We start from the raw sequence: 15,240 nt of genomic DNA on the forward strand, positions 1-15,240 counted from the left end.
TATGGTCCATAAATATAGTTCAGGTCCCTTATTAAAATTTAGTCTTGGGAGTTTTAGAGATCAGTAAGATTTTTTTTTAAATAAAAAGTAATACATTTTTAAATGTAATTTTTTCCTGTGATGACAACGCTAAATTTTTAGCAGCAGTCTTTAGAGTAACTTTAACTTCAGTCTTTAGAGTCACATGATCCTTCAGAAATCATTCTAATATGCTGATTTGCTGCTTAAGAAACATTTCTTATTATCGATATTGAAAACAGGTGTGCTGCTCAGTATTTTTGTGGAAACCGTGCGCTGATTATTTTCAGGATTCTTTGATGAATAGAAAGTTCCATATAGAACAGTGTTTATTTGAAATAAATAATGTTTTGTGACGTTATAAATGTCTTTACTGTCACTTCACTTTTGATCAATGTAATGCATCCTTGCTGAGTAAAGGTATTAAAGGATTAGTTTACTTCAGAATGAAAATTGTCATCATTTACTCACCCTAAATTTTTTAAACCTGTATGAATTTCTTTCTTCTGCTGAACACAAAAGAAGATATTTTGTAGAATGTCAGTAACCAGACAGTTGATGTACCCCATTGACTTCCATAGTATTTTTTTTTTCCTACTATGGAAGTCAATGGGGTCCATCAACTGTTTGGTTACTGACATTCTACAAAATATCTTCTTTTGTGTTCAGTAGAAGAAAGAAATTCATACAGGTTTGAAACAACTTGAGGGAGAATTCGTTTAAATTCTTTAAAAACAAAAACCTTTTGAATATTTAATTCACTAATTCAAAAATGTTTCGCTCACCAATTTCAGATCACTCATGAAATAATAATATTATGTGTATGACAAACAGTTCGGGATGAGTCACATGCTAAGGTTCTACAAAACAAACCTCTTGCCTTAGCAAGGTCCACTAATTAAAGACACCACCAGAACATATTTTTCATGGAAATGGACTGTAAAATTAGTCTCAGAATTTGCAATCATTTCAAGATGTTACCTGTATTGTTTATTCTTAAAAGTTCAGAATCAGTCCATTACAGTTTAACCCAAGCAAGTTTACCAAAAAAAAAAAAAAAAAAAAAACTTTAATGTAAACAGTCTTGCAGATTGTATTCATCTTTGTATATTTGAGCTGTGTACGAGTCTCAGCGAGTCATCTATCACCAGAACTAAACACGTTGTTCTGTTCTGTTCTGTTTGGGGTCAAAGTCTGTGTCAGAAAACAGCTTCAAAACAGAAACATATTATATCAAACTTTCTAATGTTTATTGACAGAGGTATGGAGTTAATAATGATCCATATACAAAAAAATATATATATATATTTAATTGCAAAAAAACACCAATGATCTCTTTCTTCTCTGAAAAGATTTTATATTTTAAAATGTAATTTTGTATTTTTTGGCATAAACAGTAATATATATATATTTTTTTAAAAGCTATTGGAAAAAACAGTAACTGCTGCCAAAAAAGGTTACGATTTCTTCTGTTTAACGTATGCTGTTTTTGTAATTAAAAAAACTGACTTTGCTTTTGCAATACCCATATATGCACCCAGGGTCATTATTCAAATGTCATAAAATAAAGAAATCTAGCAAGGAGGGGAATTACACTGCTACGCTCCACTTGTATGACACTCTCTATTTGGAGAAAGAGAACTCATCAGCCGGGCCATTAGCGCTCAAGGCTGCCAAGCCACGAGGCACTGGTTGGCTGCTGTTTTTAAGCCCCCGTTTCTCCAGATGTAAACAGAGAATCTTCCCCAAACATTGCCTTTTTAAGACTTCTCAGCAAGAGCTAGGGGGCGACCTATTCTGCCACTCGCTGAAGCTAATGAAGGGCTCCGCGAACAATGCCTCACACCGACACCGCGTTGTCACGCTTCTCCACTTCAGTCCCCCCACTCTTGTCTAAATTTAGTCTTTCCAGAGGAGACAGCCGCTCTAAACATTAGTCTCTGCAGACTCCTTTATGGATGAGGGCGAGAAGGGGATCTAACCCTGATGGACATCTCACAGACAGATCTCACCACCCCCTTGCTCTCTCTTTAGCCATATCCAATCTGCCTCTTTGACCTCCATGGCTCGATGTGTCCAGGAGGAAAATTCATCTGGCGGAGAGCACGGCACAAGGTCAAGGCTTTGTCTTGCTTTCCTTTATAATCGCTCTTATCTCTCCTCTCAGCAGATGTCTTGTTCCATTTATGCCGAAACGTGTTGTGAATGAATGTCTGGTTTGTGAAGGTCTGCTGCTTATATACGTACATTCTCACAATTAGAAAGGGGTCAGCATATGTAAGACAACACGTTGAGTATTGCATTACAATTAAATAAATATAAAAACACGCTTGGACAAAAAAGATCAAATCTGGCCATCTGAAGACCTCCACAGAAAAACACTGTACTTGGCTAATAGATTAATCATTAACACGCAGATTCCAGTTTATCCATGTGGGGGGATGATTTCATTAGGAACTGTTTGTGTTGCCAGTGGTCAGTGTAATGATGATCTCCAGAGCCATATTATATTATTAGATAACAGATTTCTCTAGGACTGTTACACACACAATGTCCATCATCATGAAGATGACCATTTCACTCCCATTAATCTTTGTGTCATGAAAGCAAACATACTCTGGCTTAATTTAAATCTTTTTTCAGATGTATAGTTGTCACATAAGAAATCTGTCACAAATCTTACGTCCCATTAGGTTTTGTGTCAAAACTTCAAATATGTGTTGTTTTGTATTCAAAAGGATATTTAGGATAAAAAATTTAAAAAGTGAATTCTGCCCTCCAAACTAATATTCCAATATCAAAATACTTTTTTTATAGTAATTTGGTAAAAGGTGAAAATAATAAAATGTATTTTTATGTAATATTACATTAGGCCTACATGTTTAAATTAAATGTACTGTATTTTTATTTCCTGCACAATAACCGTTTTTGTACTTTGGGATATGTGCTAATTCACAGAAATTCACTTTGTAAATGAATAATCTGTAGAGTAACAGGTGTGGCAACCTCATTCTCTTGTACATTGTGATATAATGTTTAGGTTATTATTTTTTTGGCTTGACATTCTGATTCATCCAAATCTCGTGACATGTTATGTGGTTAGACCGAATAAAACAGCCACCAACAGGGAACGTCTTCATGTGGAGACCCAGTTTTTAACCCAACTGTCAAGAAAATAAACAAACCTCTCTCTCCCTTTTTTCTTGCCCCCTCTCTACCTCTTTTCTCCTTGTGACTTGTATATGATTCCCAGCATTCTGTAAGCAAATGCTTTCCCATATGGGGAAGCGCAGTGCTTTTGAGAGGAAGTTAATTATTTGAAATAACTGTGTCTGCGCAGAGCCCGTGTGTTCCCAGGCAAGAATGGCAAGGAGCCCTCTGTTGTTAATGGTTTCCACATGGACTCTCAGAGAGGCCGGCCAAGACTCCAGCACGGGCAGAAATCTCCAAATTTAGAAGAAATATGAAAATTGTCAAACGTGCCTTCCTTAGGCTGAGACGGCGGGCCCGGCCCCCTAGCCTGAGCCCTCCCCATCCCTTCTCATCCTCACACATCGCGGGTCACAGCTCGGGTCACGGGGGCTCTTACACCAGCCAATCAGGCAGCTTGAGAGGCATTCCCTAATGTGCCGCTCTGATGGTGGACCAGCCCCTTGCCTCATATAAGGTAAAAGAAAAGTCTTTGCTCCCTAAGCCGGCCATGCTTCAAAAAGGAGCCTCGACCCAGGAACACCCTTCAGACGGTGGAGCGCATGGCGTCCATAGGAACAGAGCAGGGACCCCCTCTCTGCATCTCTACCCATCCCGACACCAAATACCCAGAACCCTCCCAACCAACCAAAGTGGCCAGGACCAGTGCAAACTATCCTTCTTCTTCAAGACGCAGACTGCGGTAAGTCTATCTCAACTTATTCTAAACATCCAACTGGATTTGTGTAGGTAACTATACCTTCATTTGTTGGTTAGTCATTGCTCATGTTGGTTCTGAGATACTGAGACATACCAGGCATGTCAAGCTGTCATTGAGAGCAGTGTGACACTGAGTTGATCCAGCTGGTTAAAAACACTCCGCTGATACAGTGAGCGCATCCCGTTCAGGTATTGAGAACGATAGGGTGCCAGGAAACAATTGCAAAATGTGGCTTTCCAGTAGGAGTGCGCTTAAGAATCAAAGCTCAATCAAAGTCCTCTGATTAAGACAGGGTGGAATTACTTATGAGAACCCGGTTTTATGTTTTCAAACAGTACTGAATTGCAGACGACTGGCTTTGTGCTTGCGTGCTGCAGGTTGAGTGTGTGCTAGAGAGCGTAACAGGAGAGTTCACCTGGGGATAGTGGGGAGAAATGTGAAATGACCTCACAGAGCACAGTCCCGAAAGCCTCAGCGGGGAATGTGATCCGGCCGCTGTGCAACTGGCCTTTGAACTTGACTTTGAACTTGAATTCTGCAAAATCAAACAATAAATGGATATCAATGGGAAACTTATTTGATATTCTATTACCAGTTTTTACTAATTTTCATATGCATTGAGCAATTATTGCATACATTTTCAGAAAACCTACTTAAATTTACTGCTTTTTGAAGACAATACCTGACTAAGCTATTAGACTACACTGACTTTCCACCATGTGCAATACCTCCTATCAATAAGCACATTAGGAAGTTAACTAAATAGCTCAGCAGCAGTGTCTAATAAAATTGTTAGAGCAAAAGAAATGAGGTGCAGACTTCCATCCCCCACATTCTCTCCTCTATTCTTCCCGTTCTTTGTTTCTGGAAAGACCTTTTTGCAAATATCAGGGAGCGGAGGAGGAGGAGGAGGAGGGGGGAGCCAGCAGATGTGGCCAGCTGTTGGTAGGCTCAGATCAGCGTTTAACTTTTCTAGTCCAGGGATGCCACTCTGGTGACCTACTGAAAAACACATTGTCTTTCACACGCACACACACATTCCAACATATTCGAGTTGAATCTTAGCATGCCCATATAAAGTAAAAGACATGTTAACCCACCGCTTGAACATCGCAGATAGACAAAGTTTGCATCAAGACCTTCCAAAGAACAATTATGGCACACATGCATCCTGATGACACTGACAGACTTTGAGCAAACTCAATCAACACTTATATTTGCTACAATGTTTACAATTGTTGTGTGATTTCAAACCATTAACTCTATTAGCCATCTATTAGCTAGACGACCCATTTGACCAAAAATGTTTGTGTGACGTTTCATATTGCCAAAGGTGAATTCTTTAATATTGACATATGCAGTACTTTATAGTGTATATATTGTGTTGTTTATTAAGATATAAGTATTATATACACATAATCCAGCTTTGGCAATATGAAACAACACACAAACATATACCGTATATATATACATACCCTAGCCCTATAATGCAAAATATAAATATATTTAGTCCAAATGAGCACCAACAATCCCTTGTTAGCTTTGAAACATTTTCTTTGTATGCACATTTATTCACCTAATTGTTACCAGAGTCTCAAAATCTTGTAAAGTCTAATACGCAGATCTATCATTATACTGTAAGTCTTATGCTGGATGATGGATGAACATATGTGTGTTGATGGACAGATTAGATAGAAGGATGGAGGGGTTATTGAGTTGGAGACAGTGAGGGAGGGAAAGGAAGTGCATTATTTATTTTCTGAGGAGTCAAAAGTCTGGCAGCCATCGGAGCAGAGTGCTTTCACATGACCCTGTGGTGGCCTTGGTGCTTTGGCCTGTCCCCCGCATCACTTGCTCCCCTCCCCAAGCCCCTTGGGACCCCAGTTCTCAGGGTCACTTTCACATGAACAGTGGGAAGGGAAATAAGGGGGGTTAGCTGCTCACCAGGGACTACCCAACGCCTGTGTCCACCCACTCATAAAGGTCTACAAAGCCTCAGGCCCCCTAAACACTGACATGAGGGCTCACCCCCGGTTAGGCTCTAAGGTGCTGACAGAGAGCGCTGTCCTGTCTGTCTGGGCGTGTTTTTCTCCACATCAACACTCCACATTCCAATTACTTGTGTTTAAGGAATGCTTTAGGGGTTTGTCAGTTCCTTTTTGGGCTATAAAGCGCTCCTGCTGGGCCTTTGCCTTGTAAAAGGGGAATGTTAGTTTTTATGATGTTTAGATGTACCTGAGAAATGTTAAAGATCTCATATCTCTTGTCAGATGCATTATGTTTTCTCTTCATTTTACCCTTGTCAAATCTGTTGAAGAAATATGTGGAATATGAGAATGGCATATCTTAGCAAAAGATAGTTTGTCCTTGAAGGCATCAGGCATAACACTGCTCGAACAAGCATGTTACATTTCGGTCAGTTTTATCGTCACAAACACAAAACAACGCATAAATCAGCCTCTCTAGCTTTCTTCTTTTTGCCAGACTAAATGGCACCACATAGAACCAACCGGTTTTGAAATCTGGCTTTAACGTGTTTGTAATTTAAACAGAAAAAATAATGATTTTGATTGGTTAATAGGTTAAGTTAAATGCCTTATCATATACAGTAAAAACATATTAGATTTAACATGTTCTACTGTAAAATAATATACAATTTGCATGATTTTTCAGTAGTCACCTTATAATTTACGGTGAAGAACAGATGTCCCCAAAAGTCACTATTATGCATCACATTGAATCTTAATTAAATATTTATTTTTCTCCTTATTTATTTGATCAATCATGTAGATTATGTTGTTTGTCACATTTTACGCTGTTTAGTTTATACACTGTAAAACAAATATATTTAAAAAAAAATTGCTGACTTAAATTTTTAAGTACAATCTACTTGGATGTTTAAGTCATTTCAACTTCAATTACATTAAACTGACTTTAAAAATTAGCTGAATCTTGTTAAAAAAAAAGTTGCTTAACTTATTTTGATGAGTTAAATCAATGTAAAAACAAATGTTGTTATAACTTATTGATCATATAATTTTTTACAGTGTATTTAATACATTATTTTAATGTTGTGTGAGCTACCCTTCAGGTGGTGAAATAGTCCTTTAATTCATAATTTTAGTGGTTATCAAATTCAACATTTTTTTTACAGTGAATTTCTGGGAACCACAGTTGCAAGTTTTCACCATAAACTTTTTCGCAGTGTATGTTTACTAAAATCCTCTTATGGACAGAATTATAGTACAAGTGTCAAGCAGAAGATCACAAGAAAACGAGCCCCACAGTATTGCTCCAATTACACTAAACCTCCTCAGTAAAACGCTACAAGGTGTGCGCTAACAATGCGTCCTCACGAATTACAATTTCCCCAAAGAATCTGAATGTAGATAACGGCTTTTAAGTTGAACCTCTACTGGAATAGATGAATGTTTGCATTTGTAGTTCATGCATAAGCCTGAGCTTCAGAAGGGAGATTAGCTTCTAGAGCTAGACTGAGCAGAGAGAGGTAACAGGCGGGTGCCCTCCTCCTCCCTCCCCCTCCCCCTCCTTCACGTTTCCTGTCGTGATGATTTAAGGAGATGGGGAGAAATGAGAGGGAACCTTAAAAGGCAATGTTTAGGCATGCTCGCGCTCTCCATTATCAAGCCACAGTCTGTGTCTGTGTAAACACAGCATCTGCCTCTTCTGTGGAGGTGAGCGCTTTGGCACCAGTCTAGCCTGTCACTGTAATAACTCTCTCTTTCGCTTCTTCACCGTATCCCTCCCTCTCTCTCCTGATCACATACACACGTTTACACTAGATCACATGCCATTTCCACCAGCCACATGATTCACTCTGCTCTCACTGGTGGTTTCACAGTGTTGTTACCCTGACATGTGTATCATTTCATGAGGAGAGAACAAAGTATAGTCTAACTTTGAATTTATTTTTTGTTATATTTCATTTCAGCTTCTAATGTCAGTGCAAGTTACTTTTAGTTAAAACAGCTCAAACACGCATTTTAGTCTTGGACTAGGCTTAAGCCTTGTCTGTAAAAACCAGGGGGTTAGTTTTCTTTTTTTTAAGCTAACTATAATAAAATGTGTACACACATAAGTGAGTTTCAAAATGGACTAAAATCATAGTCTTTCCACATTCCCTGTTTGTTTTTGATTGTCTCTAAAATGGTCTGTTTCTTGAACCACAACAACAACAAAAAAAAACCCAGCTGGCATGCTGCAAAGCGTGAAAAGCTGGTAACAGTTAGACAATCTTCAGATCAGGACTGTAGACTTCCTCCTAAATGGCCAGACTGCGTGTGTGTGTGCGTGCGTACGTGTGTGTGCATACGTGTGTGTGTGTGTGTGTGTGTGTGTGTGTGGTCCTGTTAAAACCTATGTTATGGGGTTAAAATGTCCCCACAAAGATGGCAATATACAAAATCCTTGTCCTTGTGGGGACATTTTTCGGTCCTCGTGAGAAAAACAGCTCATAAATCATATTTTTTAATCTTTCTGTGAGGGGTAGGTTTAATTTTAAGGGATAGAATATACATTCTGTACAGTATTACAATCATTATGTCTATGGAATGACCCCATAAAACATGGAAACCCAGTGTGTGTGCATGCAGCCAAACCACCACCAAAACGGTCTTAACACTATTCATACAACACAACATGCCAAGAAGTTCTTTGTATGTCATGCTTGAAATAACCATTAACATACTTTTTTTCAGATTTTGAGAAATGATCTTTGCAAAAAATAGGACATGTATAGAGATAACTATTGATTCGCATATGCAGTCTATTCTCATTGTGAGACAAATTTATCTCTTGCCTTCCAAGTAGGACAGAGCCTGGGAACTAGGGTTTAGCCAACAGGATGTGATGTTTATTATTGGGGCTCACTTATTAGGCAGTAGTTCAGTATCAGTTTCTCTGTAAGTGTAGAGCCTGGATGTGTTTGTTGAGTTTTCCTCACGTGGAATAATAACTGATACATCCGGCTCGATAATATCTCACAGAAAGAATATTCACATCTTTGTCAGTCGACACGTCAAAACTAAGGCCCAAGGCCTTTGCTATACATACTTGGGCAGATTTTTCAAAAATGTGCTGGTTGTCACTAAGTTTCCTGGTTTCTTCTTCACCTTCAGTGCTCTTTTGCCTTTTACGTCAGGCTCCCGCCGACTGTGACTAGAAAAGGGAATGTATGCAGGCAGTGCGGCGGAGAGCGACGGGGGGAGGGGAGGGCACGTGGAGCAGTGACAAACTATCTAACTATCTGCTTCCACAATCACAGTCCGTAAGAGGCTGAAAGAGTGAATGTTTATCGAAAGCACAGCAACATTTTCCATTATCCCAAAATAAAATCCCTTCAGAATTCCTTATATGGGCTGAGGGAGATTCCAGAAGGGGGATACGAGACAACCTAAAGCTCTCACTTGTTGGAAAATACTTAGGAATTTTCATGTTGTTTCTCCTCCACCACCACCCCCCCCCCCCCTCCTCCATTTTTGGAGGAGCCTTCCTGCTTTGTAATGTAATACTGTACAAATTAAATTAAGTGGGATTTGTTGGGATTCTTATTCTCCTTATCAACACTGCCTGGAGCATTATGAAACCCTACAAGGAAAATTGTTCATAAAGTCTTTTCACACATAGTCAACTGAGAATGTGTGGAAAGTCACTGATATTTGTACCTCATGGCTATTCTTCAGAGTTGTTGCACATGACACTGGAATGATGGACTTAGCAGCCTGACATGTGCTTGAATTGCTGTTTTTGAAAGCCCATCTTTATTTCTCATTACAGAGTCTACAAGGGGGTAACTCAACATGGACAATTTACACACAAGATGCTGCAAGTAAGAACATATACCCTTGAGATTTTTTTTTTTAATGTTATTTCCAGTCAACTTATTCTACTAACCCAAACCCTAACACCTAACCATAACCTAACAGTGTATACAGTCTACTAATACTCTAATGTGAGTTAGTTGACATGTAGTTGAAAAGTTACTTATAGTTAGTAGAATGTCTAAAGTGGACTATCGAAATAAAGTGTAACCGAGTAAAATAATAATTATAAAGGTAATTGCAACTTTCTATCTCATGATGTGACTTTATATTTCACAGTATGATTACATCTTGAAAAGTAAATTTTATATCTTGTAAACGAGACAATATCTAACAATTGTGACTTTATTTATTTCTAATTAGATGCAACTAACCCTCAGCCAAACCATAACCCTATTACTCAGTACTTGAATATATAATTACACTGTAACAATGACACCTTCAAATAAAGTGTAACCAGTTTTACTTTAAATCTTGCAGTTGTGACTATCTACGAATGTAATCTCAAAATCTCACAATTGCATCTTTATATCTCACATTTGTGACTTAATATCTTACAGTGTGAATATTTCTTATATTCTTTAACTTCACCTCACAATTAACCTGGACTCTGAGGTAGACACAGACTAGAATATACTTGAAAGGAGCACTAAGTGGAAGTTTTTCCTTTATTGTACCCAGAATTAGGTCACTGTGCTTCATTTCAGTCTATAAACAGCAACAAATTGGAGCCAGACGTGCTTGTCAACCGATTCCTTCTCCAAAGGATTGCACTGTAAACTGTGAACGGTACCTTGTGGATAGGCTGCATATCTGTCTGTTAAAGCCTGCTTCCCTCATCTCTTTCCATTAACCACAGCACTGATGGAAAAGCCATTAGAGAGCTGTGTCGGAGTGAGCGAATGATCCTGCATAATCGTACCCGCTTCCTGGTTGGAGAAGTGAAAACGGTCCACAAAATATATAGAGTTGCCTGTCTGTAAGAATGAGCTCAGCTCTGGGTGATACAGTAGCATTTTGTGGTTTCCACACACCACAGTATATTCAGAAAGCTCACTGCACTGAAGCTAGGATTTTTCTGCTATGCTGCTGCCAGTGTGGTGTTATCCGATGACTGGGAAGGGTTCAGACTCTTTTAAATATATTCGAAACATGTCGTCTGCTTCGTTGAGAAGATAAAACTCACATGGGCCGGATTCTGACAGGTTTATGAGCCATTTCAGACTTCCTGCCTTTTTTCACAAAGTTGAAGAATGTGTCAAATCAGCCTGTTTAACCACCCACAAAAAGCTTCTCCGGCCTACTCGGGTGGGATTTTATTAGATGAGAAAGGACGTCCCCTTGAACCTGGCTTCCATGCGGACCGGTCTGATTGAGACAGAGGAAGTGGTTGTGTATAAAGGGGCGTGGCCTTGCATTCTGCGGTACACTGAGCCCAGTGACTCAGGGGCATTACGGCAAACGGCTGCATTGATGTTGCCTTTTGAACACGAGTACAGATGTCCACTGCAGGAATAAACATCCTGTTCTGTAACCACCGATCTGTGCCGTACCGCTGGGGGCAGAGCAGCGCTGGAAGTCGAAGCAAGCGTGCTGTTGTTTATTCAGCGGATTGGAGTCCTGCAGCTCCAAGGTTTTTCTTGGGCGACGGCCACTTTCAGAGGCAAGAGCTCATGCTAAATATCCCGCTGTCAGGCTGGCAAGCTTGTGTCTGAATCACTACGTAAAGGCTTTCCGTTATCCCGGGTGGCATTCCGAAGCATAGTGAGCGGATCAAGACTGGAATAGAAGTGTGAGAGAACTAGGAAGGAAAAGGAGCTGAGATGTTTATAGGGAGATCAGGGCATAGGTCAAAGCCATTTCCTGTACACTCACAACACTTCCCCCACACACATCCATCAATTTTAAAAGCAATGCGCCTAACAAATGCATCCATCATCATACAATGAGAAAAAGGTTGTGTCTCACTCAGAAATTGCTGCTTAATTTCACCAACAATTCCAAAGAAACGCATTGAATTGAATGTGTAATCTGAAATAGTATTTTATTGCAAAACATACTCTTTGAATACTCATACAACTTTGAATTATTGTTATTATTTTTTACAGTGTATGCATTTCGGGAATAGTTTTTATTTTTTTTATTTAAAGGGGATAAAACACTAAATAAATAGCATCTGTCCATGTGTAATTGAGTATTCATCTTCTGCTCCTGATCTTTAGGTTTCATAGCTGCAGGTCAGACCGGCTGGCAGAGGAATTCATCTAACCTCTGGTTCTTTATATGAGAATCATGAGTCATGAGTATAAGACTCCCATGTAAACGACAGAACGTAAGAGGGCACTGACCAAAGACGGTAAGATGGCAAGCACAAAAGGAGTCCTGCACGATTAATTCCCGCTATACAGTCCTCAGGCCCAAGGTGCAGTGCTGCATCTCTGGTCAACTGGGAGTCTGAGATGAAGCACTGTAGCTCGGGAGGAAGGACACAGCCTGCTAATACAATGAACGTGAGATACCTTGATTTTACATGACCGATTTCTATTGAATAAAAAGCTCATTTATAATTAGTAGTTGCCTAACCATTATTGTTTAACATTACGTTGATTTGGTAGGCCAGGTGTTGGTAGTTCTAAGATTAAATGTGCTTCTATTTTTGCCAGTCTTTCGTCACAATGCGTTCCATCATTTCCCCATCCCCGGGGTCCAGTTTTCCCAGGAATCCCTTGGGCAATCACAAGGGGGATTCCTGGAAATACTGTTCTTGGGGGTGGGGCTAGACAACTGAATATATCAAATGATATTTTAGCTGTACCTCTTTTATATTATCATGTATTACTATTATCACAGTTATCACTAATTTAACATGTACTGCCACATCTAGTAAATATATAAATATAAACATTATCAAAAGTTTGTGGTTGTTTTTGTGTGTGTGTGTGTGTGTGTGTGTGTAAGTTTATTATGCTCACCAGGGCAGTATTTATTTGACCAAAAACACAGTAAAAGCAGTAATATTGTGAAATATTATTACAATTTAAAAGAACTGTTTTATATTGGAATATATTTTCAATTTAGCCTACTCCTGTGACGGAAAAGCTGAATTTTCAGCAGACATTACTCCAGTCTTTACTGTCAAATTTCTTCTTATTATCAATGTTTAAAACCTAATATTTAACTTTTTCAGGATTCTTTGAAGAATAGAAAGTTCAAAAGAACAGCATTTATTTGAAATAAAAAAATATTTGAGGTAATTTCATTATTGCTAACAAAAATAAAAAAATTAAAATAAATAAAAAATATTGTATTGACCACAAAAGAATTTCTTTAAAAAAAAACATTACTGACCGCAAACTTTTTAATGTGTATATTTCAAATGTAAGGTAAAGTAAAGATATATATATTGTGTTTAAACTGCTTTGCAAGTCTTTATACAGTATTTACTTTAATTTAACATATAATATGAAGAAACGGCGCCACCTATTAGTTGAAATCATAGTTTGAAATGTACAGAACATCAAACTATAATGTCCACAAGGGGGCGCAGCTAAATTTAGTTCAAATGAAAGCCGCAGCCCGACACGTGGTGGCTCGGGTTACATGAATTTTACAGAAGTGTGACTGGAGAAATTAACTTTTTTATTCTGTGGGATAGTTTTAATAACAGTCCTATAGAAGACAATATACGGTACCCCTCTAACTGTGTTTAAATGTGGAGACAATTCATTAAGAAATGTATTTTTTTATATAGGCCGATTGGTTTAATACAGCTGCACACAGAGATTTCAGCGAGCGCTTGTATACAGATGCTCCAACACCTATGTATCTGCAGTGAGTCATTGAGGATTAAGTGGGCGGTGGATGCTCATACATTTATGTGAGATATACTGTTCACTGTTCATCAATGCTGCCACTGAAAGTGGGAGACTGTGTGGGAGAAAAAGATCCACACATTTGCCCCTCTGAAAAATTATAATTTTTATAAATAATAAATATATAATATATATATAAAATAGTAAACAAGAAACTGTAGTAAAATATGCTGTCATTCAAAACAACTTTCACTCCTGTGGGTCCTATATCAAGATCTCCACAGAGACATCAGTTGCATAAATGTCGATGGTTTGCTTACCAGGGGGGAGGGAAAGGCCCGAGGATGATGATCTGTGTTGGGTTGCACCGTCACGTTCAGCTCAGCAGCCGGCTGGTGGAATCCAGCTCTGTTGATTCTGAGCCCCTGAATCCACAGTAGCAGAGACGCTGACACAAATACAGCTTCATGAGACTGAGACAACACGGTAAATAAGTGACAGCATAACCACAGCTTCCAGGCGGAATCAGACTTTTTCTGCATATTTTGGGTCGCAGCACACTTGTCTTCGTGACGTCCGTGTGTGTGTTTAAAAATATTATACATGATCACACAGTACAGTATGGTTTTCTTGTTCATGTTTGTTATTTGTCTTTTTTGTTGAATATGTTTTGTTGCAAAAGAACAACTGTATAAAAATAAAAATAAACGTTTAAACATGTTGCTCGGGTCTCTTAAAGGCATAGTTCACCCAAAAATGAAAATAGAGTGGTCAGTGGTGCAGCAGATATGACATCACTTTGTAGGCCAAAACGCGGAAACGAGTTCGTATTTTAGCACTTCCGGTTCCACCGTCCCGCAGTTAATGGGTTTCTTTTATGGGATTTTGGTTAAATGGCTGAAATAGGGTCTGTGGTAAACACATGCTCAAGACACTTTCACATTTTATTCCACGACATAAAATACATCGGTATTACCCCACTCGTGGTTTTTTTAAGCTGTTACGTGTCTTGAAAAAGGCAGTTGATAACAATTGGCTAAATGGGATAACAGGAGCTGTCGGGGACATTAAATGTAATCATGGCGAAAAGGTAAGCTCAATCTGCTTTTATAAACTATTCTAACTCAAATGTTCTGGGAAATTGTTTTTAGATTGTTGGAAGCTTGGTGATGGTGACGTTGAAGTCTTGGGACAGTGGTGTAGTTCGTTTAAAGCCTAACTTTAGCTTTTTACTTATGGCGACTGCATTTAGGCTTCAAAATTCATAAAAGTTGGGCTCATCTGTGAAAATTATCTTGATGGACTAAACGTGTAAGTGTCATAAACTTTTGTTGATCACAGAGCTTGTTTTTTGCGATAATCCAAAAGCCTATGGAAAAATCCTATTGGGTTTTTGTCGAGAGAACCAGCGTGATGCTAACTGCCGATTGGCCTACAAAGTGACGTCCTACCTGCACCACTCATTTACTCACACTCAAGTTGTTCTAAACCTGTATGAATTTCTCAGTTATGTGGAACATAAAAGAAGATATTTTGAAGAATGTTTGTAGCCAAATAGTTGTGGGGCACCATTGACTTCCATAGTAATTTTTGTTTCATACTACGGAAGTCAGTGGTGCCCCACAATTTTTTTTGTTACCGACGTTCTTCAAAATATCTT

The 15,240-nt window shown here is 38.7% G+C and overlaps 1 protein-coding gene across 1 annotated transcript; it reads left to right on the top strand.

Annotated features, from left to right (window-relative positions):
- Positions 1 to 3,715: 3,715 nt before the first annotated feature.
- On the top strand, positions 3,716 to 13,035 carry LOC307171343 (uncharacterized protein). Its single transcript, XM_079892908.1, has 3 exons — positions 3,716 to 3,910; positions 9,725 to 9,776; positions 11,991 to 13,035. Exons 1-3 carry the CDS (start codon positions 3,719 to 3,721, stop codon positions 12,053 to 12,055), a joined length of 309 nt encoding a protein of 102 aa, XP_079749034.1. The 5' UTR covers positions 3,716 to 3,718; the 3' UTR covers positions 12,056 to 13,035.
- The last annotated feature ends 2,205 nt before the right edge of the window (positions 13,036 to 15,240 follow it).

Source organism: Squalius cephalus, assembly GCF_949319135.1.
Source record: "Squalius cephalus genome assembly, chromosome: 14".
In the NCBI taxonomy this organism is placed as follows: Eukaryota; Metazoa; Chordata; class Actinopteri; order Cypriniformes; family Leuciscidae; genus Squalius; species Squalius cephalus.

Excerpts from the sequence above, each read along its gene's own strand:
- LOC307171343 (XM_079892908.1), top strand. The coding sequence starts at position 3,719 with ATGCTTCAAAAAGGAGCCTCGACCCAGGAACACCCTTCAGACGGTGGA. Across the intron at positions 3,911-9,724 it reads TCTTCAAGACGCAGACTGCG|AGTCTACAAGGGGGTAACTC; the intron begins GTAAGTCTATCT and ends TTCTCATTACAG. Across the intron at positions 9,777-11,990 it reads TTACACACAAGATGCTGCAA|GTTTCATAGCTGCAGGTCAG; the intron begins GTAAGAACATAT and ends CCTGATCTTTAG.